Below are 26,067 nucleotides of genomic sequence, written 5' to 3'. Positions count from 1 at the left end.
ATGTTAGGGCACTTACCTGAGACGTGAAAGGGCCACGTTCAATTCCACCCTCTCTCTGAAATGGAGAAGGGATTCGAACTTGGGTCTATCACAGTGCGGTAGAGTACCTTAGCTATGTGGCTATGGAATATTCCAATTGGGTCCTTCACAGTCTCTCCTGTTGAAGCTGTTCCAAAACTTATAAATAATTAAATAATCATTGGAGCACAGACTTGAACTTGTGTCTCCCATATCCTATGTCAGTGCTCTAACTACCAAACTAGAGTCATTCTCACCCTCTTTCCCTGGCTTCAAGACTATCCATTTGAATTCATAGTGGGAAATTCATAGACTCTCTCTCTCTCTCTCTAGAACATCACATAGCTAAGTGGATAGGGCACTCCCCTGAAATGTGGGAGAGACGAGTTCAAATTTGTACTTCACGTCAGAAAGAGAGGAACTGAACTTGCATTTCCCACATGCCAGGTGAGTGCCTTAACCACTGGGCTAAAAGATATGAGGAGACCCACCTCCTCATTTCCACCTCCAGCCGCTTTTGAATCTAGTCCTCCTTTGTTTTTATCAAAATGCCCAAAATCTAAAATGGAAAATGTTGAGTTGGGTCAACATGAAACGAATTGTTTGGAAATTTCCAAAATTTTTTGGTTTGGTCAAAACTATTCTGCGAACTCAAATGTAAATTTACAAATAGTTTTAGGTGGACCGAAACTGAAATTTCTCCCCATAAATGTTGTCCAGCTCTAATCCTAACTGACAAATATGCCAAAATCACTTTTCTGCTAGATCCAAGTTGGTGTGATTCAGGTTATCTGAAATCAGAAACAGTGAGTCACATTTTCAAAAACAGCTTCTAAATTTAATGTCTGAAATATATAGAGAATTTTGCATATAAATTTAGAACACCTTCTCCATTTTTAAATCAAGATTGGATGCTTTTCTAAAAGATATGCTCTAGAATTATTTTGGGGAAGTTCTGTGGCATGTGTTATACAGGATCTCAAATTACATGATCATAATGGTTCCTTTTGAACTTGGAAACTATTCATCTATAAGATGTGGTCTCCTCAAAGAGTACAATGGGTGAGGGGCGAGTTCTAAGATGCATTTCTTAAGACTTCCATTGTGAGCAGTTTAAGAAAACCATCCAGTGTTGTAGCTATATTGGTCCCAGGATATTGGAGAAACAATGTGGGTGAGGTAGTATCTTTTATTGGACCAATTTCTGTTGGTGTGAGAGATGTAAGCTCGACACCTTGTCTCTCTCACCAGCAGAAGTTGGTCCAATATAAGATATTACCTCACTCATCTTGACTCAGTTTAAGATAAGATAAGTAAATAATTTATTAACATTATCTGTGAATACTGTTATTGGGACTGCTCCTGAAAATGTTCTTATGTTTTGATTAGGGTCGGAATTTGGCAGATCTGCGTCGCAGCCAGTCTCGAGGGACCTTCACCATGAGTACCACCCTGCGCCTGGGAAGGCAGATTCTTGAGTCCATTGAGAGCATTCATTCTGTGGGATTCCTGCACAGAGACATTAAACCAGTAAATTCCTTCTTAAGCCAAAACCAGTAATGAATATGTGGGCCTTAGTTGACAGTATTAAGAAGAAAGGGCAATGTATTAGATGTTAATTTGAAAAAGTTAGAAAGGGAAGAGAATTAGATATGAATCTTTCAAGATGGCATTGCAAAATTTATTTAATTTGTGCCAGACTGCAACTGGTATAAATGGCGGTCGTCCTCCAAGTCATCTTGAATTAGCATTTTCATCTGTCAGTTATAGAGACCGTATATAGCAGTAACTCCCACCGCAGAATAAAATATGATTAGAGATTATTTGGACTATAGAAGCAGACTCTTAATGTAAGAAATCAAAGGGAGTAAACTTTAACCATAGGAAATATTTGTAAGAATTTTAATAGTAGTTTCATAATATTGAATTAATTTAATTTAAGTTGTGGTATGGAATCTAATGTATGAATAACAAAGAAAAACAAACCATCTCTGCATATGGAAGAAAACTGTTGTGGCATGCATGATATGCTACATTGTCAAAGCCCAAGCTTTGGGTAAAACCCACTAAAAATAGAAAGCTTTTGGTTGCTTGAGTATAGTGTAGGTACAGAAATTTTATTTGGGAAAAGCAACATACCGTACATAATTCTAAAGGAATTCCTCAGCAGTTATTATGGTGTTCTGATAATTGATTATTCTGTAATATTATGCTTGTTTTTGTTTGGAAGTCTTATTAACCAACAAAGACACTGAGTTTTCAATTTCAAATAGTATGCACAAATTTAAATAGAAGATATAGTATTAAACAAGCAGGATATTTAAGACATGGTCGGCTCTAACAGGGAAGACTAACTCCTGAAGGTCTCAGTGCCTTTAAAATTAAATATTTGCCTGATTAGGTTTTTAAAAGTATTTTCAATACCATGTAAATACCATTTTGTTCCAACCACAAAAAAAGATAGCTACAGTACTGCCTTTACATCACTTGCAAGCTGGCAGTTGACTAACATAAAGTGATGAATAATAAGCTATGCTTTACTTAAATAAATTAATAGCTTATTATAGATTGTATAGTGTGGGTATAATTTATAGATTGTTTTAATTTACAAAGTGTTTTCATTTGTTTTTTTCTGTTATCTCTATTGAAGTGTAGATTTTGCATTAGCCATTGTGAATATTCTTTGATGAAGTTTTTTTTAGACAACACTCTAGTCTTGCTTATCTCTGACCATCTGTCCATTTATTACTCCTATGGTTTGTTGTTAAATTTCTCTAAATTACAAAGTATATGTTTTCTTTAGAGAAGTATAAAAACTACAGATTGCCTGTATTTTAAGGTGAACAGCAAGTGTGTGTTAATTTTTTTTTTAAACAATGAACTAAGGTTAAATAGCAGGCATTTAGTATTACGTTCAGCATATAATTGATTTTAAACATGCCTTTTTCCTTTGTAAGATTATAACCTATGACTGTATTATCCTTGCTATTTAGTGCGTTTCATATATTTTTTTAAACATGGCTAGAAATGAGCTTTTTATGGTTCCTTCTATGTCTCTTCTGTTTTACACTGCTGAAGAAAAACTATTCTCCTCCTCCCTGTCACACAGATTCACAACCCCTAAGTTATCTTTAATTCCTCCTTCTCCTCCCCACACATGCGAGGGGTCACTAAACAGTGTTCCTGCTTCCTCCACAACATACAGAAAATCTAACTCTTCCTCTCTTGTCTGAAAGTCAAAACACTTGTCCATACCCTGGCCACTTCTATTTTAATTAATGCATCCTTCTTCTCTTTGGAGTCCCTGATAACTACATCACTGACGTTACATTTTGACAAAATTAAAGTTCTTTTCCTTGCCAGTTGCTCTGAACACATCTTTCCTCTATTTGAAACCTCGAGCTTCTTGCCCTTTGTTCACCTGATCCTTCCTTTCAAAGTCCTACATGACTAAGGTTCAGTCTGTATATCAAATCTAATTTCTTATTGTGTCCATCCTCTCCCCTTTCACAGCTGTCAGTGATGTCCATTCTACTGCCCTCATTAATTCCCTTCTTGCACTCCCATGTTTGTGGCTCTTCTATGCATAAGAGACAACATGGGACTTCACCTGGCTCTCACATTTAACCTAACGACCCACTTATTCCATGAAGCCTGTGAACACTTTGCCACAATAAGCCCCATTCCCACTGCTACCTTACTGAGAGGAAGAGATGGGATATTTTTTTAAAAAATACAAAAAATTCCCTTGCCCCTCTTCTTTTGCACTCTTCTTTTGGTATTACACTGTGGCCTGTCTTTTCTATGAATGTCAAAAATTGTAAGCTCCTTCATGCAGGGACTTTCTTCACATTTTTGCATTGTACAGCAATGAATGCATTGTTAGCCTTTAATAAACAACAATAAATTGAACTATCTTTTGAATGTATAGTGTAATAACTAATAAGAATTACTGCCTTGCCCAATAAATTGTAGTGTATTTTTTGATCATGCACTTAGTGAGAACCTGAATTATTTTTCTTTCATCTATTGGTTAGTATCACATAGTATACTTTTCTGCTGTGAAGTAGGTCATATTTTTGGTATTTGACTTTTCTGGTTTCCTCTGAGATTATCACTGCATTTGCTACATGCATACTATATATTGCTGTACATTAAAAATATCAGACTCTACTGTGACCATGTACAATTGAATTCCATACATGCAAAGGTCTTCTATTTTTTGTCACCATTATTTTCATCTTCTAACTTAATGTTATCTGACAGTATTCACTGAATTTCATGCCCTAATTATAATGCCCAGTTGGCAGGATGGTGTGATATAAGTCCTCTTTGAAGACACTTTGAATTAAGAAATTTTCATTTTTATCCTTCATTCTTGCATTATATTTAAAAAAAAATGGTATGTCTCCCGTGACTTGTTTTGGGTGGTGAGTGGAGCCAGAGTCAGGTAGGATTGAGTGAAATACTTTGAGAGGGAGATAGGTGGAGCATCAAATTTGAAAGGTGCGGAGACTGTGAGGTAGCTGGGAAACGGAAGGTGATGTGTATGTGATGGGAGGGCAAGGGATGGATGGAGGCAGCCTGGTAGCTGTAGGGAGAAGAATTTGGATGAAGCCATTGGAGTTGAGGAGTGATTGAGAACTTAAATATTGACCCAGGACAGGAGCAGGAGCAATAGGGAGAACCACAAATTATATTAGAACTATTCCTTCCTTCTAAGAGAGGTGCTACATAACACCAGAACACATCCCCACTTGCTAGGGATAAGGTAGACTTCTGACTTGGAGTATTCTTTACCTACAGATAAAAGTACACATTATTAATGGAGAAAAATGCCCAAAGCTTAGACCTTCAGCATTCCAGAAGCAGTAAGTCCAGTGGTGGATACAGACCTGTAGACATGAACGAGAGGGCATTGAAACTCTATTTGCATAAATGGAATACTGCTGAACACATAAATTTCTGCTCCTGTTTTATTTTTATTTTTTTCATCTACCCATTGGACCTAAAACTGCTATATGTTTCTAATATTTTTAGTTTTTTCAGCTTTATTCAGCAGAAATGCTTTTTATAGTTTTTAGAAAACTGATAGTTAAATTTATCATTTGGGCTTTGTGTTTGTGTTTTTCCTGACACAGAACTTATAGGCCTAAAAGCTTATTTCAAAGTGGTTGGCTTCAAAGTGGTTGGTTACAAAGTTTTAAGCATTGTAAAAAGCGATGGGCCATATTCTTTGCTTGCTTCTCATGGGAAGCCAGAAACAAATGTGTAGTTCCTGGTAAGTGCCTTCATGCTAAGTCTTCCAATCTTAGCCTCACTTCAAAAGCCTTGATACTTTTATGTGCACTTGCGGATGAGTGATCTGACAAGACACAGAAAAAGAAAAGAACAAAGTTATGAAATCTTAGTTATCTTGTAAAATGGATATTATAGGTGTCCATGCCCTCTCTGTACAGTTCTTACAATGCAAGTTTTTGGTACTATCTTTGACACATCTCAAAGCAAAATTCTACTGTGGAATTTGTGCTAGCATCCAAGTCTGATTTATAAAGACTATCCAAGTACTCTTCTTTGACGTAGTATTCCTTATCTATTTAATTTTCTCTGATCTCAATGGCAAGCCTTTCTCAGTGCAATCCTTTGGTGTACAAAAAATAAATAATTTCATTTGTTTACAGTCTAAATTCATCATCAGGAAATGTATATGTCCCCAATTGTCTCTGTTTGTATCTGTCCTGCATGGAGGGAGACAGGTAGTAAGCATACCCCTCAATGGCAAGCCTTTCTAAGTTGGCCATGGCCCATGTTGATCTTCATTATAACATCTGTGAATGGTTCCTTCTGTTTACAGAACCACTTAAGTTAGTTCACATTAGAGTCTTTTTATAAATTCTTCTAAATTAATATCAAGCTTTTGTTCATTTCCAGAGTGAGAGTATCTCAGATTCTGTCTAGATTTGAGTGGGAAGGTGAACTTGACAGGTCCTGCCATTCCTGAAGATTAAATTTTTGTTTCATCTGTTCATTTCTGATGGATGATGTAAAATCTTACAAGTGACAATTTGGCAGCTCTCAGATGCTTTAAATAATCCTCTTTCTTCATTCAGGAGACTTGCAACCAGTTAACAAGCTTAAATCTGACATAGACTAGAAGTTAGGTCCTCCTATCGTTTTAAACTCTGCCGATATGTTACAGACTCACTTGGCAACAGTCCAATCTATGGTTAAAATGCTTCCCTGTGTAGGTTTTTAATGTTTTTTTTTAATTGACTCTTCTAAATTCTTTGGGAGTGAGACCAGGAAATGATAGATTTGGAATTCCAAGGATTTTCCACCTTGCTGCACCTAATAAACAATATAGAATATTAGACTGCTTAATAGCTAAATAAACACTTTTTTCCTTTGGCTCTTTTCACAAGAGTGGCAAATTACTAGGTTCTGGTAATTAGTTATGCCACTAGAACATTTGCCAGTGAATCATGACAACTTAAGCAGCTAACTTATAAGAGTCAGAATTGTCTGACGACTCTTTTATACTAACTTTCTCTGATACATCTATAAACTTGTGCTCTGCCTCTGGCATTATTCGTTGTGGCTTGTGTCTCTTTCCAGAGATACAGGAGTTCAGTCTCTTTCTTGTAGAACTTCATCTGCTTTGCTCCAAGATGGATGATATCCTGGCCAAAGTTTATAAAGACCAGGGCTACTACTGGATTCATTGGTTTAATTCAAACTGGGTACATGAAGTACCAGGCAGTAGAGAATCAGAAATCAACAATAGTTTTTCCACAGTCATCAGTGCCAAATTTCAAATATGGTGAGTTCTCCCACTTGTACAGGGGTTTTACTCAATGCACAGACTCTTGTTTCAACTCTTTGGGCTAGCCCTGTTTTTTCTATTGATAATTTTTAGGGCTTGTTGAACAAGTCTATGTCATATGGTTAAAACACAAGTGATAGGCAGACTGTTATATTAGAAATGTTGCTGACATCAGAGGAGCTGAACCAGTGCAGTGTTGAGAAATTTTAGGAAAAAAGGCTATGTAGACAAAATCCAAGAACTATGAACTCTAACTCAGTGGTTCTCAAAGTCAGTCTGCCACTTGTTCAGGGAAAGCCCCCTGGTGGGCAGGGCCGGTTTGTTTACCTGCCGCGTCCACATGTATGACCGATCGTAGCTCCAAGGCAATGGGGGCTGCGGGAAGGGCGGCGAGCACATCCCTCGGCCCACACCACTTCCCGCAGCCCCTTTTGGCCTGGAGTGGCGACCTGTGGTCAATGGGAGCCGCAATCAGCCAAACCTGCAGATGCGGCAGGTAAACAAACCGGCCTTGCCCGCCAGGGGCTTTCCCTGAACAAGTGGTGGACCGGCTTTGAGAACCGCTGCATCTAACTGAAGTTTTGAGAATGTACTGCCTCCACAAATGCACACTCTCTCCCTCCAACCCATTTGTCTTTAAAGATTTTTTTCTAGGCAGCCAGAAAAGAGGAGGGAGCATTCTGCATCCCTGTTTTGGCGTATGCAGTGCCAATATAATGTGTTCTTTTCTCCGAAGTGAATGGAACATGGGCAGAAGTGAAGATGTAGAGTAATGGAAAATGACATGGATTAATATGTATATATCAATAATGTATACTTTTTTGTTTCTTTTTCTAGTCAAACTTTGCTATGGGACGTTTCCCTAGCACTTGTAGGAAGTGTTACATGCTGGATTTTGGCTTGGCACGACAGTTTACAAACTCATGTGGGGATGTCAGACCGGTAAGAATTTTTTTTCCACAATTATTGTAAATGATTATTGATTTGCTGTGATAATATACTAAAATTTTCCTGGAGACTGAATTGATACAGTATCTAAATTTGGTTCATTCCATCCCAAACAGAGATGCCATATGATCTAGTGGGAAGTTCAAAGGACAGGAAATCAGGAAGAATCATGGGTTCTTTCTTTGGCCTAAGATATAGATTTATTGTGTACTCTTGGGCAGTACTTGAATGCCTTGTATATCAATCAATCAATCTATCCAGCTGGAAAATTAGGCAAAAAGCAGAACCTTGCTGAATAACAGATGTTACAACACAGCTAAACTTTTCATAGTAAATAAATTATAGAAAATAATATAGAGGAGAAACTCAAACAGTACATTGAAAACATACAGTGGTTTGGAGAGGAAAGAATTGGGTGGAATGGTAGAATGAAACAGAATACAGCTACATTTAGTGACAATATGGCCATAAGAAATATAGTAATTTTCAAATATGAATTAGGAATTGGGGAATGACTATGATTTAGAAAGGATCATAGATACAGGGATCTGAATAAGAACATCGCAATAAGTACAGTAGAGCCTCCCTAATTCACTGTTGATTGGGAGTCCATTGTGAATTCCTGATGTTTGCAAAGTGGGAAGTAAGTGAACACAATGTATGACAATACATGATAAAATGTAGTTTATATGTTTGACTAGTTTTAATGTTTATGGTAATATTGAATAACATAGTAGTCAATATTATTTAGAATATTTTGTATATGTAATGAAGTTGAATAATAGGAAGATTCTCAATAGCATTTACAATTCAATCTTGGCTGAGAGATGGGGTAAAATGGCTATTTGTGTGTGCAAATTCCGAGGTGTGTGGATTAGCAAAGTAAATTAGCGAGGTTCTGCTGTACTCTATTCCTTCAGTCATAATGCTGGACATTGCAATGAAAACAAAGAGCAGGGGAGACCAACAGAGTGGCTGCAGCTGTTGGAAAGGTGAGCAAATAGTTTTTTATTTTCATAAGCTTTTGTCTTTTTCTGTGTGACTGGTTTTTATGGTTGTTTTTCTGATTTGTAATTTTGAAATGAAACAGATACTTTTTGAACTTACAGAATCTTAACATACATCCACCAATGGTAGTATTTTCAGGAAAATTGAGAGAAATACTATATTTTCTGTTGCAAGCAGTTAACACATACATGTTTCTCTTATAATATCCCATGTGTTGCCTTTGTTTTTCATTGTAGTGCCCTGCAGTATAACTGAAGTAGTTATTTAATGAAATGTAATCTATTTTCAGGCTTTTCTGATGGTATAATGCATACTGTAATGATGACACAGTATCAACAAAGAAAATGCATATTAGTTTTTATTTGCACTAATCAATCACTTGTGTCTCTCAGTTAAATAGCAAGTATTTCTTGTTGCACTAACAAGATGACTACTAATAAAACTGAGTTGCATTTTCTTTAAGCAAAATATCCTCTGTGTTTACATCATCTCTTCACTGCCGTATGGTGATTCTTATTCTGATCTTCACTAGATTTCCTTATAGATTTTCCTCAATATATTTCACAAATAATGAGATAGTAAAAAAAATTCTTCAAAAATTTTGAGTTTTATTATTTTTAAAAATCTAATAAAATATGATGATAAAAGTCAACGTATGTTATGGAGTGGTGGTTGCTGCTCCATAGTTAAGGTTGATTCTGGCTTTTTATAATAAGCCTGATTTTTCAACACCCCTAACTTCCCCCAAAAGAAACCAATCTCACTGAAACTTCTCATGCCATGTATTGTCCTTGAATCCTTGAATTGTAATGGGAAGTTTAGTAAAAATCAGAAAAGGACTTTTAAAGTTATGGTGCCAGGTCCTCAGCTCTCTGGCTCCTTTGTGCTGCTTAGGCAATGCAAAGTAGCTAGACAGCTTCCCTAAAGGGCACCTGGGGCTGGGAATTCCTGAGGGTCATAAAGCCATTTTACCAGCTGCAAACCATTTGCTTCCTATTACAGTGTAGAGGAAGTTGTGGCATGACCTGGAGCAGGAGGGGAAATGACTGGGCCATGCTTCAATCAGGAGATTCCTGATCAGCAGAACTGTGTAAATTAAAATGGGTAGAACCCACCTCTAGTTAACCCAAGGACTGGGATAGCAGAAAGGTATCATAGAGCCTAGATCCTGACCTGAGTGCAACTTAGCCAGACCTGGGAATCTGGTCTATGCTATTTAAGAATTTCAGTTACTGACTTTTTGAAAGTTTTTGCTAAATATTATTTTGACTCATCATATGTCCAAAATGTCTTTGTTTTCAAACTCTGAAGTTATTTTGTTTTGTTGACCTTGGTGAGGAGAAATGCCATGGAAATGGGTTAGAGCAGGAGGGAATTACAAAAATATATAATTCGAACATTATAATAAAACCCCCATATTTAAAATTGGCACGAGGTTCAATATGGGATTATTGGAGCAGGGATACAAATAGAGGGTGCATGAAGGCTAGGGAGGAAGGCCTTAAGGGAAAGTAGAAACATTATCCCTTGGAAAACCCATGGGAGGAGGAAATGGGGAAACCCACCAAATTGTCGTACTAAAGAATTTTGGTGAGTTAAAGAACATTATTTAATTCCCAGTACACTGGACTAAGGCAGAAAAATACTGTGCAGAGTTTAATATACCTTTAAAATAACAGGATCCTGTAATTTGTTTCTGTTTTTGGTGGCATTACAGGCTGAGACTCTTTTCTAACTCATTGGGAGTCATTGGTAGATATTTAAAGATGAACTTTAAAACCAGGGCCAGCTCCAGGCACCAGCGAAGGAAGCAGGTGCCTGGGGCGGCCAATAGAAAGGGGCGGCAGTCTGTCTGTTATTGGGGCAGCACTTCTCTTCCTCTTCGGTGGTACTTCAGCGACGGGTTCTTAACTCCCTGTCTTCCTCTTTGGCGGCATTTCAGCAGCTGCTCAATAATCAGGTTTTTTTTTCTTTCTTCGTCGCTTGGGGCAGCAAAAAAGCTGGAGCTGGCCCTGCTTAAAACCTGGGACACCACCTCACTCACTTGCATTTTCCAAAAAAGCCAGCATGTCGTCTCTATCTCCTCTGCTTCTGCTACTTTGGGCTACTGACATTTCTGACATGGTTCTGTCTGTTGGTCAGTAGCAATGACTCTCTTGTTGGAGTCTGAGGAAGTACAATGGGTTGGAGATACGGAACAACTTAATCCTGAATAACAAGAAATGGCTATATTCATCTCCCCTTCTTTGAAGGATAATGCCATCTCCACATCTGATAATTTCAGACAATTTCAAGAGCTATTAGGGTGTGTGGTTGAGGCTCCTGAATTAGAATAATTTTCAGCTCTGAAGACCAGAGGCACTCTTATTGAACAATTACTGAGAACAAAAATTCTATAAAGGAGCTGATGACTTAGGAGCATATAGCATCCAAGTACAAATTGAGAGGCTGTACGTTTGCTCAAGTCAATGGACCTTTTTTATGAGGCCCAAGCGTGAATGGAAGATTTCCCATGTGAGAAGGGAGGATTTCTTCAGTTTCAAGATGGATGAGATACTGGAGAAGATGAAGTGTACCAAGTCCATCGCTAGGACTGTAATACTCCTTCAGCCACCTCAAACAGAAAGGTTTGCTTGCTGAATTCTTTTTTGTACCAGAGATTTTCCATTTGACCTTGGGTTTCCAGCCACAATTTCAGGAAAGGTAGCCTTGCATCAAGAGAAGAGGTAGGGCAATGAAAAATACTTCGGGTAGATAGCTGCTTTATTTACCATTCATGTGTCTACTGCATTAGCGAGACATCAAAACTGATACCTTGCTTTGTGGCACAGAACTAGGTTTAACTTTCTTATCTACAACTCCCCTTGGGGATGGTTTGGTCTATTTCTTTTCTGTGTTGTGTGGAATTGCACAACTTGGATACATTGTCTAATTCCACCCCATGCTGCTTGACAGTCTCTGTGCCTCATCCCTTTTTAGGGATTCCTCTCATAAGAATCTGTGTAGAGCAGATGAGAATTATAAAGAGTGCCTCAACAATGGAGAGGAAAACGCACGAGTTACAAGGATTCCTTCTAATTTCTCCAAGCAGATAGGAAGCAGAGGGACAAGAGGGAGACATCCACGATATAATCATGCCATAATGTCCAAATATTGCATTCTGATTTTTGTATCTGTGTATTAAAATGTTGTAATGATGCAATTTCATAATGCAAACATTGTCAACTAACGTTAGGAAGTCAGTGGTGTCCTCAATATTTTATTCATAGAATTATAGGATATCAGGGTTGGAAGGGACCTTAGGAGGTCATCTCGTCCAATTCCCTTCTCAAAGCAGGACCAATTCCCAGGGCTTGTGTCAAGCCTGACCTTAAAAACTGTTGATTACTGATTACTCTCGCCCCTTGCTCCACCAATATGGCCACCAGGTGCCCGTTATCTACCGGGTAATGAGCGTTGGGGTAGGGCGGAGGTTCGATCACTGGATGCCCTGGGGGGGGTGTCAAGTGCCCACGGGTAGCGACGGAGAGCACGCAAGCAATCACTCTTAGTGTTTAAGAGAATAAGGGTTTATTAAATGAATCACAGATAATGATAAGGGAGAACACGATCAGTTACATCTGGGGCTTACAACACACTACCAAAGCAAATAATACAAATACTGCAATTACAAATAAAAGCTGGCCCTGGTATTTTTCTAAATCCCAATAGTTATCTAAATCATTCCAGGGGTTAGTAGAAGTGATATTGGTGCTATTAGTAATCATAAGTGCAGCAACTAATTTCCCTAAATAAATTGTGAGGCTTAACTGATCCCCCTTGCTTTCAAGAGTTCCTGGTCAACGGGTTTCCCCTAGCAGGAATCTTGGGGCGGCTGGAATCAGTCTTTGCCTCTTATCTATCAGTACAGAATACTTAACAGCTAATTATACTTACACATACAAACCACAACAGTTTCATTATGGCCGGCAACCGGTTAGGCTTCAGGAAACGCGTGAGCCGAGAGAGCCTGCAGGGTGATCAGGCCTGGATACGGTTTCGACAGGAATTCGGGGGCTCTCCGCCCGTCCCCGGGAGGGGACCGGCAATATATAGTAAATTTGTCGTCATAGTTTGTGATAAGCCAATTGGGGGGTCGCGAGTGGCATATGCCCATACAAGGGAGGCAGACGGGCCCCAACATCTCTACCCAGGAAGCAACCGTCGCGAGGGGAACTGTGTCTCTTCAGGCTGGCTGACCACAAGGCTGCTTTTCCTGTTGCAAGTTCTGCTTTCAGAGCAGCTACGTGACCAGTGGCAGTTCTGAGGGCTGGGGGAAAAATCCGTTGGGGGGTGGAGGCCGGAGCACCCGTAGTCTGGCCCTGGGGCCCCACTTGGGGGTCTAACATGCCCCCATGCTCCGGCCGACAACACCCCACGTACCTAAACCTCAGTGTCTGAGTCAGCATCCGCCCCTACGAGCGGACGTTTCTCAGTAGCCGAGGCAATAAGGGCACTTCCCACCATCCGCCGAACACAGGCCTTAACAAAAGCACACCCAAGGCAGAGGAGGCAGAGGCCCACCACAAGCGACACAAAAAGGGATTGAAAATAAGCCTTATAGGCTTCAAGCCCCAACCACTCCAGCCATGACCAGAAGCGGAAGGTCTCTCTGGACTCACGCACAGCGGTTCCTAAGGCCTTAAGATCATCAATTACTTCAGTTAAGTTTCCAGAAATAGAAGAAAGAGAGATACAGCACTTATCTTTAAACTGGGGATACATAGATACAAGGGTTTCACAAAAATCCCGTGATTGTAACAAAAATTGTATCATTAAGCGATTCTGAAAAGAATAATCTGCTAATTCACCTAGCCGCTGATTAACTAAACTAAAGCCTTTTGCAGTAGTATTAGCTAGCGTTTCAATAGCCAGTGATTGGAATAATACTTGCTCACGCAATAACATGTACCCCACGGGGTTAAACGAGACTGCTGAAGAAACCATAGAGGACAACGCCCCCTTCGCCCTCTCCCACCATCCCCAAGAACGTCGAACCCTCCCGGCTGAACTGGGCTGCCAGGTTTTAACATAAACACCGCCCCCTTTTATCAGGATAGAGCCAATGGTACATATGCCTTTGGGATTGGGGGGGAGTGCCGCAAAGGCAACCTCGCCACATAGCCAAAAATGACCGGGTCGTAATCTGTTTAAAACCCAATTAGAATAAAAATAGGTGTGCTTAAGAGGGTTAAAAAAGGTGCTAAAGGGTGGGGCCCAGACATCTATTTCCACGACAGTTTCATTGATTATTGGCAAGGGGGTGTCCCGATCCATAACAACGTCACCGTAAGACACGTTGCCATAGACAAGGGTTTGGGAACAATTCGGATACGTGCCGACCCAATAGGGTGAGTCTGACCGGTTTTTATGCCCCTCCCTGCCGTAAAATGCCCAACAATGGGACGCCATGGGTCTCTGTGCAGGTGACAAGGGGAGTGGGTCCCTGCAGCGTGCTCTAGTTCTATTAAAAATAGGGAAAACAAGAGGGGAAATGGGGTTAAAAAGGTCATTCGTGCAACCTGTCCACTGCGCGGTAGGGAGCCACTGAGCTGAGGGGGAAGAGCAATTAAGGGGACCATTAATACTACTAAAGTTAAACACTAACGGTAATAAATCAAACAAAGGCCTATTTACAGACAGCTTGTTAGAACATGCAAGGCAATTATCAGAGGTCAGCGAAGATAAGTCGATGTTTCCTCCCAGGGCTTCCTGGATCCAATAGGCTGCAAACAGAAGCTGATGGGCATTTTCGCCCACAGGATACCGTCTCAGGTTCAGCAGAGGTGGGCCACTCCGGTCCTCGTTCTGGCTTCCTGCCGCTATGGCAAACTGTAAGACAGAACAGAAGGCGGCCTTATTGGCCCCCGTTAGTTCGCTCCTGACTCAGAACGTTTGCTTATCCAGTTGTGGTGGACCAAGGTGTGGGTGCCCTGGGCATCCACAACCGTATAGGTATTGGGATATTTACCTGCACTTACAATTTGTGCGGCGTAGGGTTCCCGGCGACCTGAGGCCTGTGGCTCAGCCACCCAGACTAGTTGGTCAGGGTGATATACGGGAGTCCAGGGACCTCTAGGTCTGGGGCTGATCTCCGGCCAACGAGAATAGTTTGCATTGAGGGAGATAAGAACCTGGGGTAATAGCGCACTCCAGCCCTTATAGTCATCGTTGGGATTAACTGAACGTATCATGGTTTTCAGAACCCCGATTTTCCGCTCTACAACACCGTTACTTTCGGGGTGATACTTCAAGTGAATATGGAGGGAAGCCCCCCATCCCAGCACTAATGCTTCGAAACGTTTGCTGGTAAATGGGGGTCCTCCATCTGCTTGAACCTCGGAGGGCACACCCCATGCTGCAGCTACCTGTTGCAGCGCCCCAGCCACGGCCGCAGCCGTGGTGGTATTCAGGGGAATGCAGTGAGTTTGACGGGAGCCCAAATCTACCACTACCAGAGCCTTAGGGTGGCGACGGGCTCCGGGTAGGGGTCCCATTAAATCTATTTGCCACACCGCGCCAGGAGGGAAGTACTCTGCAGCGTACGCCCACCGCTCGTAGCGCGGGCGGTTTTGGGACTTGATTTGTGCACACTTAAGGCAGGCCTGCACGACTCTTTCGCAGTCCTGCCGCCGCACCTCAGGCTTTCCCTGAGCACCTAGGGCTAACTGATTGTATAGGCGGCCGCTAGGCAAATGCCCCCAATCCTCATGAAGCCATTGGAGGAATGGGTCGGTGTTAAGCTGGGGCTGCTGCCCCAGGCACACTTGGGGTGGTGCCTGAATTTCCCTCATTCTGTGATCCAATTCGGAGTGGAGGGGGTTAGAGTCAGGACGATGTGACGGGCAATGGGTTACAAACCAGGGCCGTGGGAACTTACGTACGAGGTCAAAAATAGTCTCCCACAGGGGCGTAAATGCTGTGGGGTTAGCCTCTCCCGTGAGGATGCTGAGACAAAATTGTGAATCTATGCCTAGCACGACCTGAGCAGAAACGGAATGGGCCCGGGTAACGTGCTGGGCAGCGAGAAGGACCCCATGAACTTCGCTATGCTGGGCCGATGAACCCGGGGGAAGGAGGTCAACCTGGAAGTGGTCGCATTTAGCACAGAGGACACCTGCCCGGGGGGTCGGGGAAGTGCCCCCATCAGATACAATCCAGGGGTCATATTTTGTTTCTATACACAGGGGCTCCGAGGCTATTGGGAATCGGACATCGTTTGGCAGCGATTTGAGCGTCCATTCCCGCCACGTGATCTCCCCCACATAACACAGCTGTTGCCACGTTAGGCTGGTTCCATGAAAACTGGGAGGGGGCAACCGCGTGAGCCAAGGAATGAGGTGTACCTCAGGGCCAATCAGGGTTCCCTTACTAGATAGCGGGGCCCAAATGCGTGCCTCACCTGCGGCTAGTAACATGAGTCCTATGGGCCCGTATCGATACTGAGGGCCCTTGAGCCGTCGGGCCCAGTTATAGACCGGTTGCCCGTCCTGTGATACTGAGTACCCATAGTGATGTTGTGTAAAGAAAAGGGTGATGGTGAAAGGTGAGTCCCTTTTATATCGGGCCAGCCGTGGGTTAGAGGCAAACCAAGTGGCTATTCGTTCCAGGCTTTTTTGGGCCTCAGGACTCCATATTTCCCGTTTCCGTTTGGACGAGAGGGGTTCCTGGATCGTTTCCAGGTCCACGAGGTGTTTATCTGGGATGAAGTGTCGGTGATAATTAATTAGGCCTAAAAGTCTCTGTAGTTGCTTTTTATTCTCGGGCGGGTCTGTTACCCAAGGATCTAGAATCCCCGAGGTGGGTTGGCCACAATCGTAGGGGTCATAATGTTGGCCTAAGAAGGAAAAGCTTTGAGAGGGCACAAGGTGGCTTTTTGCCTCATTAATTCGCCACCCATTGGCCTTTAGTTCGGCTACCACGGCGTTAGTTACGTGCTGAACTATGTGTTCGTTGGGCCCAATTACAATTATGTCGTCCACATAGGCTAAAATGGTGGTGCCCCCAGTGGCTTCTACCCCTTTTAAGGTCTTCGCAAGAGCGGCCGTTGCCAAGGCTGGGGAATTACAGAACCCCTGAGGGCACACCTTCCACTGGTACTGCGCGCCCTGGAAAGCGAAATTTAAGATTTGGGGTTTGTCCTCCAAAGGAATTTGATAGAACATATCCTTTAAATCCAGGGTGCAGGCCCACCTCCCACCGGCATCACTTAGCTGCTGCCGTATTTCTGGAATGGTGGCTGGGCCTGCAAACGGGAGGTGTCGGACTCGGCTATTTGCCTGTCTATAATCAATGACCAATCGAAATTCAGAGGGGTTGCCGGGCTTGGGGATACCCCAGCCGGGAGATAGATAGTTGGACGCGGTCGCCTGTGCTATCCGTCCCTCCTTTAACAACTGGTCGAGCAGCTGCTTAATGAGGGGGATGCCTTCAGGCTTCGTGGGAATAGGGGAAAATTTCCATGAACTGTTATTAACAAGCTCGGGGCTATAAGGGGGGGGGTCATCGGGTGACAGGGCGACGGGCAGGGCCTGACAGACCTGTTTTTGTAATCGCAATCGTTTTATATCCCCAACCCCCAACAAATTGGTTCCTCCCAACAATGCCTTTACTTTTCGCTTGTACCCCTTATGAATTAAAGTAAAGCTGACTACAGGCTTTTCTTCAATACTGTTAAGACCCTGGACAAACATAGTAGAACTTGTGGGTACGTGGGGCACATCGGGTTTTATAACGGAGATTTGAGCTCCGGTGTCCAACAGAAAGGATACAGGGGTGTAAGGGGGTTTGGGACCAGCTACTAACAGGGTGTGGTATGGTCGGTCATCCCAAGTCTCTGTGGAGGCCGGGGCGCACCCGGCCTCTACTCGTTTTTTGTCCTCAAATAGTCATCCCAATCCTTCCATCCTAACTGTTTTCCCAAATCTTGCTGTTGGGTATCAGACATCTTCCGCAGTGCCTCCTTGGGGATCCCCTTATGTAATAGGAACCCAAAAAGCGCCCTTTCAGCCTTGGTTCGTTCAGGGTGTTTAGGCTGACCCTTATTAACAGGGTTCCCAGCTGGAAGGGCTGAAATGGGATTCTTCGGGGTCGGTGGCATTCGGAGCCGGGACACGGCCTCATATAAGGTAATAAGGGGTTGCCCCACCCAACTTTGCAACAGCAGGAGTCCCCCTGTGTCAATCGGTGGGGCGCCCTCTACGGCCAAGTCCACCGCGTCCCGGTGGACCGGGATTTCACTGGGGTCTGTGACATAAATAAAGGGGACACCTGTCTGAACCTGTTCGTCGCTTAAATTTAACGGCACCGCTTGTGCATCCCACGTTACGATGGACGCTCCGGCAATAGCCCAGATGATCTCATGGGGTGTATTTACGCTGCCAGGAGGCACATACAGTCCCCTAAAACTGCCTTTCATGGTCAAGACGGCCGCGGCCGGGGTGGTAATCGGCCATAGCTGATTTCCCAAGAGATGATGACCTGGGAACCCCGACGCCCAATTGGACGTTTTTGCCAGAACAGCGGCTTCCTCCCTGTCTACCGTCTCTGCCCCGTGATCCAGGGCCAGACGACCCAGCCACACTAGGGGTGCCTCGCCCTCCCTGCGCCTCGTGTCTGCCAAAAATTCCTTCATCTCCGCCTTGGTGCGAGTTCGATACTCGGTAGTCGTAACTGTCTGACCTGTCTCATAATCCACCTTACTTTTAGTGATAGCAACGGGCATTGCCTCCATCTGCCTCTCCTGCTCAGGCGCAGGTGGGGCTGAGGGAAGAGCAGGGGGGAGAGCAGGGTAGATCGAAGGGGGAGCTTCATAGGGGGGTGGGCTTTTACCAGCCTGACTCCCGTCCTCCTGCTCCTTGCCACTTATCTCACTTTCTGCACTGTCGGTACCGCTCGCAGCGGCTTGTTTAGCAGCAAACATAGTGCTTCCATGAAGGACCGCACAGAGGTCCAGCGCTTTGTTAAGTGCACTGAACAAGACCGTGGACACGTCCTCCGACTTAAACTCGTCTGGTCTAAGTTTCTTTGTCCGCCTGGTCTGCTCTAATTCCTGCAGTAACTGGGCTAGCAACCCGTGGGCAGGATCACCTGGCTGTACCCGGGGCGGGGGTATGAGTTTAGAAACGGTGGCCCCGGATTTTTTGATGATACGGCTACACTCCTTCCAGATGCCTGATGGTGTCTCAGTCCGACTAGTTTCCGCAACCCCCGTGCACTGGGGTTGCAGGGAACCATCGGCCGGCTGACACTTAAAGGTGGGATGGCAGTGGAGGAGGCATCCTACGGCAGGCAGGGTTAATGAGGTAGTATAGCTTTTCGACCCTGACCCTGACTCTATAGTACAAACCCAATCTAGGGTGGGCCTCGCAGACTGTCTGCTGGCCACTTGGTGAAATTGTAAGTGTTGAAATTGCTCGAGCTCAGATTGTTCACGGTCCCCACTACACCACGGGCACTGACCCTCCCGAAGGCATCCTGTTCGTGACGCCATGTTGATTACTGATTACTCTCGCCCCTTGCTCCACCAATATGGCCACCAGGTGCCCGTTATCTACCGGGTAATGAGCGTTGGGGTAGGGCGGAGGTTCGATCACTGGATGCCCTGGGGGGGGTGTCAAGTGCCCACGGGTAGCGACGGAGAGCACGCAAGCAATCACTCTTAGTGTTTAAGAGAATAAGGGTTTATTAAATGAATCACAGATAATGATAAGGGAGAACACGATCAGTTACATCTGGGGCTTACAACACACTACCAAAGCAAATAATACAAATACTGCAATTACAAATAAAAGCTGGCCCTGGTATTTTTCTAAATCCCAATAGTTATCTAAATCATTCCAGGGGTTAGTAGAAGTGATATTGGTGCTATTAGTAATCATAAGTGCAGCAACTAATTTCCCTAAATAAATTGTGAGGCTTAACTGATCCCCCTTGCTTTCAAGAGTTCCTGGTCAACGGTTTCCCCTAGCAGGAATCTTGGGGCGGCTGGAATCAGTCTTTGCCTCTTATCTATCAGTACAGAATACTTAACAGCTAATTATACTTAAACATACAAACCACAACAGTTTCATTACGGCCGGCAACCGGTTAGGCTTCAGGAAACGCGTGAGCCGAGAGAGCCTGCAGGGTGATCAGGCCTGGATACGGTTTCGACAGGAATTCGGGGGCTCTCCGCCCGTCCCCGGGAGGGGACCGGCAATATATAGTAAATTTGTCGTCATAGTTTGTGATAAGCCAATTGGGGGGGTCGCGAGTGGCATATGCCCATACAAGGGAGGCAGACGGGCCCCAACATCTCTACCCAGGAAGCAACCGTCGCGAGGGGAACTGTGTCTCTTCAGGCTGGCTGACCACAAGGCTGCTTTTCCTGTTGCAAGTTCTGCTTTCAGAGCAGCTACGTGACCAGTGGCAGTTCTGAGGGCTGGGGGAAAAATCCGTTGGGGGGTGGAGGCCGGAGCACCCGTAGTCTGGCCCTGGGGCCCCACTTGGGGGTCTAACAAAAACCTCTAAGGAAGGAGATTCCATCACCTCCCTAGGTAATCCATTCCAGTGCTTCACCACCCTCCTAGTAAAAAGTTTTTCCTAATATCCAACCTAAATCTCCCCCTTGCAACTTGAGACCATTAGTCCTTGTTCTGTCATCTGCTACCACTGAGAACAGTCTAGATCCATGCTCTTTGGAACCCCCTTTCAAATAGTTGAAAGCAGCTATCAAATCCTGCCTCATTCTTCTCTTCTGCAGACTAAACAATCCCAGTTCCCTCAGCCTCTCCTCATAAGTCATGTGTTCCAGCCCCCTAATCATTTTTGTTACCCTCCACTGGACTTTTTCCAATTTTTCCACATCCTTCTTGTAGTGTGGGGCCCAAAACTGGACACAGTTCTCCAGATGAGGCCTCACCAATGTCGAGTAGTGGGGAATGATCGCGTCCCTTGATCTGCTGACAGTGCCCTTATTTATACAGCCCAAAATGCCGTTAGCCTTCTTGGCAACAAGGGCACGCTGTTGACTCATATCCAGCTTCTCGTCCACTGTAACCCCTAGGTCCTTTTCTGCAGAACTGCTACCTAGCCATTCAGTCCTAGTCTGTAGCGGTGCATGGGATTCTTCCGTCCTAAATGCAGGACTCTGCACTTGTCCTTGTTGAACCTCATCAGATTTCTTTTGGCCCAATCCTCTAATGTATCAAGGTCCCTCTGTATCCTATCCCTATCCTCCAGAGTATCTACCACTCCTCCCAGTTTAGTGTCATCTGTAAACTTGCTGAAAGTGCAGTCCACGCCATCCTCCAGATCATTAATGAAGATATTGAACGAAACTGGCCGCAGGACTGACCCTTGGGGCACTCCGCTTAATACTGGCTGCCAACTAGACATGGAGCCATTGATCACTACCCGTTGAGCCTGACGATCAAGCCAACTTTCTATTCACCTTATAGTCCATTCTTCCAGCCCATACTTCTTTAACTTGCTGGCAAGAATACTGTGGGAAACTGTATCAAAAGCTTTGCTAAAGTCAAGGAATAACACATCCACTGCTTTCCCCTCATCCACAGACCTAGTTATCTCCTCATAGAAGGCAATTAGGTTAGTCAGGCATGACTTGCCCTTGGTGAATCCATGCTGACTGTTCCTGATCACTTTCCTCTCCTCAGAATTGATTCCTTGAGGACTTGCTCTATGATTTTTCCAGGGACTGAGGTGAGACTGACTCCTCCATTTGATAACAAAGTTGGTTCTTCAAGTCTGAGAAGTACTGCTGTATTCTAGTGAGTTGAAAGGTTTTTCTCTGCTATTGATAAGTGTTTTGTTTTGTTAGGTAACTACTGGCAGTTCTTTGAACATATATGTGTAAAACGAGCTAACTACTCAGTTAAAATAGAAAATCTGGGCCAGAGGCAGCATCTTATTTAAAAGTTGTTTACTAGGAATGTAACTAGTAAATTACATCTGTCTTTCAAAGCTGTTCTGGAAGAAAACTTCCTTCTTGGCTTTTGTGTTTTCCTATTTTATTGCTAATAATTAAGGCTAAGATTTAGCCATGGGTATTTTTAATAAAAGTCATGGACAGGTCAGAGGCAATAAACAAAAATTCAAGGCCCTGACCTGTCCATGACTTGTACTAAAAATACCCTTGACTAAATCTTAGCTGCTCTGGGGAACTCCGGGGCGCTGCTGCTGCTCTTCTGTGGGCTCTGGGGTGCCACTGCTTCTCGAGGGGGAGGCAGCCCAGGGCACCACTGCTGCTCCAGGGGAGGTAGTGGGTGGGAATATGGCACCGCTGCTGCTCTGGTGAGGGGGGGCGCTGCTCCTGTTCCAGTGGTGGTGGGGGGTGCCACTGTTGCTCCAGGGCCGCTGTTGCTTCGGTGGCCCCTGAGGCCAGCTGCATCAGCCGCTGCTCAGCCGGCCCTGGGGCCAGCTGCCTAGGGCTGCCTGGGCAGTAGCAGGTGCAGCTGGCCCTGGGTTCATACCAGCTGCTCGGGCGGCCCTGGGGTCAGCAGTACTGGCTGGCGTAGCTGTGGAAGTTAGAGGTCCTGGAAAGTCACAGAATCTGTGACTTCTGTGACAGACTTGTAGCTTTACTAATAATAATTTAACATAGGGCATATCTACACTGCCCCACAGTTTGATGTGAACAGAAATGTGCATCAAAGTGCTGCACTTTAACTTCCCCATATGGACCCTGCGAGCATGAACTAACAGGTTCCTAATTTACATTAAATTAGTCCTCCTCTAACAGGACTGCAGAGGCAGTTCTCACACCTTGCATCTGACTTTTATAGAATAGCTAACCCTAGAGCAGGGATTCTCAAACTGGGGGTCGGAACCCCTCAGGAGGCTGTGAGGTCATGAGCTGTCAACCTCCACAGCAAACCCTGCTTGCCTCCAGCATTTATAATGGTGTTAAATATATTAAAAAGTGTGTTTAATTTACTAGGGGGGGTTGCACTGAGAGGCTTGCTGTGTGAAACGCTTCGCCAGTAAAAAAAGTTTGAGACTCACTGCTCTAGACTGTACAAAAACATTCATCACATTGCAAGTAGAATTGTTGAATTTAATGAATCTTTAAACTGCCAACCCTTCGTTAGTTATATTGTCTTCAGTGGAACAGAACAGACTGAGCAAATTTAAAACCCAATATAATTCTTAGCTCTTCAGAGGGATGAGGGAATTTTGTTGAATTACCCTATTGTTACATAATATAGTACAGCTCCTGTCACTGTCAAAATGAGAAAATAAGGCTACAGTGCTGCTGTTCTTCAGTTTATGGATTCTTCTGAACCTATCAGCCCGTAATAGAATCCCTAGCATTATTAATGGCCACCATTTTAGGTGCTGACAATTTTTTGTTTGTTATACGGTCCATCTCTTAAATTCACTTTTAAAATGTTATGTATCCTCACAATATTTGGGGATATTTCCTGCTAGTATTTAACTATTTTATGTGCTTTTATGCCCACACAATATTTGTCTTCATTTTTGGAACTGAGAAACATTCTGCAATAAACGTTGACTAATTTTACATGCCTTAAATGAAGTTTGTTTACCTAAAATTATCAGTAAAATGCCTCTTTATTTTACTTTACAGGGACATATGACCCTCTCAGTCAGTGGGAAGTCTGTCAGTTGTTTTTTTGTCAAAAACCATTGACCAGGTAGAGGAGATAGTTCACAAATATTTTAGATCACATGGCCCCATGTCTCTTGCCCTTACATGTAGTCAGAATGAATGCAAATTGTGACAGTACCACTTCATCACATATGTAGAAATAAGTACCAAATACTAAAGTTTTGCTAACAGTATTCTTTTCTGAGATATTTTCCCGCATGCATAGAACAGGAGATGATATTTTCAACAGCAAAGACAGTTCCTGAGAATTAGCACAAAGCTAAACTTTTGAAACTTTAATTTTTATCATTCTGCTAGTGTGGAGAGCTCGATTCCATTTGCTAACAGCTAACATAATCTGAACAAGTGATTAATCTTTTTTCCCATTCTATTGGGTGCCACTAGATTTGAAATGACTTCTAGCGCACAGGACTCTCTGAAGGCTTGTCCACACTGGCACTTTACAGTGCTGCAACTTTCTTGCTCAGGGTGTGAAAAAACACTGCCTGAGCACAGCAAGTTTCAGTGCTGTAACGCACCAGTGTAGACAGTGCCCCAGCTCTGAGAGCAGCGCCCCTCATGGAGATGGTTTTTTGAGAGCACTGGTAGAGCTCTCTCCCAGTGCTGTGCCACGACTAAACAAGCCATGTTAAAGCACTGCCACGGCAGCACTTTAACGTTGCCAGTGTAAACTAGCCCTTAGTCTTCTCTCCACAATTCAAAACTGTGGTTTGACTACTTCTGTGTTTATTTAATCACACAGGACATGCTGAACCCTCAGGATAAGGCTCATTGGCTGTAATCTTGTCAGTAGCCTTGATACTATTGATCATGAGATGATATTGACACATCTTCAGACTCTGGCAGGCATAAGTGGAATTGTGTTTGAACAGGCCCATTTTTCACCCCTCTCATAAGGGACCATTTGCTCTTTCTCCTCAAGGACATGTAAAATTTGCAGTTTTCAGGTCTCTGTTCACAGAAACACACGATTACATACCAAAAAAACAAAAAAAGACATTATAAGAATATTAAGGCTGAAAAGTCAAGAATGCAAAAGTTAGGAGATGCCAAAATTAAAGTTGCCCATGCAGTCTTTAATGATATGATCATTATTACTTTTTTCCATAGGATCTCTGCCTCATTCAGTGCCATAAATTCAATCCTGTTGAACCATATTAACTTCCAGATGGTTCATTAATAGTGTTAGAGAAACCTTTAGGTCCAAAGCATAGATTTTTGCCTCTTGAGCTAAAAGAGTAATGATAGTAGTAGAACATAAGAATGGACATATTGGGACAGACCAAAGGTCCATCTAGCCCAGTATCCTGTCTTCCAACAGTGGCCAATGCCAGGTGTCCCAGAGAGAATGAACAGAAAAGGTAATCATCAAGTGATCCCTCCTCTGTCACCCATTCCCAGCTTCTGGCTAACAGAGGCTAGGGACACCATCCCTGCCCATCACAACCCTTACCCCAACCCTATCTTCCATGAATTTGTCTAGTTCTTTTTTGGAAGGCTGTCATCTTCTTTGTGGGCAGTCACTAAAAGGAAATGAGGCATGAATTTTGCCAGTGGTTTCACAGTATTTGCTGATAGCAGAGGAATAATGAGACATGGGAATCCTGAGTTTATATTCTATGGGGGGAGTGAATTCTAGTGGTAATAGATCTTCTGGCCTTACCCTCCACTTTCCTTCCCCCCAGGCCTGACCTTTTCTGCCTCAGCCCCTCCAGACTATCCTAGTGACAGTTCAAGATAGTATCCTTGGGTTTGGCTACACTTGCAGGTGTGCAGCGCTAGGAGTTAAAGCTGTCTTCATACAGCTGTGTAGGGAAAGTGCTGCAATGTGGCCACACTACAGCTACCAGCGCTGCAGTGTGGCCACATTTGCAGCATTTGCAGTGGTGTTGGGAGTGGTGTATTGTGAGCAGCTATCCCAGCCTTCAAGTGGCTGCAATGTGCTTTTCAAAAGGGGAGTGGGGTGGAGTGTGACAGGGAGCGTCGGGAAGACAGGGAGAGTGAATTTTTGGAGCTGACGCTATGTCAGCACCCTCCCTTGCAAGTTCTAAGGACTTGAAGATACACAGCATCAACCTTCAATCATTTAAAAAGTTTCAACCCCTTCCCCTACCCCTCTCTCATTCACTAAATGCAAATAGCCTTCAGACCAGATAAGCAGCTGCTCCAAATCGGACCCCCCTTCCCTCCTCCTGGCTGCTTCTCTCCTCAAGCAAACACTAGCTATGGACATTCATCCCTTTGTCTGACTCTGCTCGAGCAAACAGGTGCTGTGTTTGTTTTTTAGATAAGGAGCTCCGGGAGCCACGAGTTCACAACAAAACAAATAGAGGCATCACAACAAAACAGAGAGTGTTATCTTTACTTAAAAAGCATTATGAGAAGGTTCCGGAGGTCAGTTACAGCGTAGTAAGATTAATCACTGTTTACACTGGCACCTCAGTGCCGCAAGAGCAGTGCTGTTCTCATTATTCCTCTCGTCGAGGTGGAGTACATGCAGCGCTGTAGCCAGGGAGATACAGCGCTGTATGTGCCTTGCCAGTGTGGACAGGGAGTAAGTTACAGCGCTGTAAAGCCACCACCAGCACTGTAACTCTCA

At 43.7% G+C, this 26,067-nt stretch overlaps 1 protein-coding gene across 5 annotated transcripts in view; it reads left to right on the top strand.

Annotated features, from left to right (window-relative positions):
- TTBK2 (tau tubulin kinase 2) overlaps positions 1-26,067 on the top strand; it is a 215,266-nt gene that overhangs the window by 102,384 nt on the left and 86,815 nt on the right. For 4 of the 5 annotated variants that reach the window (XM_030559596.1, XM_030559595.1, XM_030559593.1 and 1 more), the window contains exons 5-6: positions 1,408-1,548; positions 7,679-7,783. In XM_030559596.1, the coding sequence (XP_030415456.1) occupies positions 1,408-1,548; positions 7,679-7,783 (246 nt within the window). Of the gene's footprint in view, positions 1-1,407; positions 1,549-7,678; positions 7,784-8,704; positions 8,782-26,067 lie in introns of those variants that run through there. The other variant, XM_030559597.1, reaches the window with a different exon arrangement.

Source organism: Gopherus evgoodei, chromosome 4 (assembly GCF_007399415.2).
Source record: "Gopherus evgoodei ecotype Sinaloan lineage chromosome 4, rGopEvg1_v1.p, whole genome shotgun sequence".
Classification (NCBI taxonomy): domain Eukaryota; kingdom Metazoa; phylum Chordata; order Testudines; family Testudinidae; genus Gopherus; species Gopherus evgoodei.
This window is presented reverse-complemented; position numbering and strand designations above follow the sequence as displayed.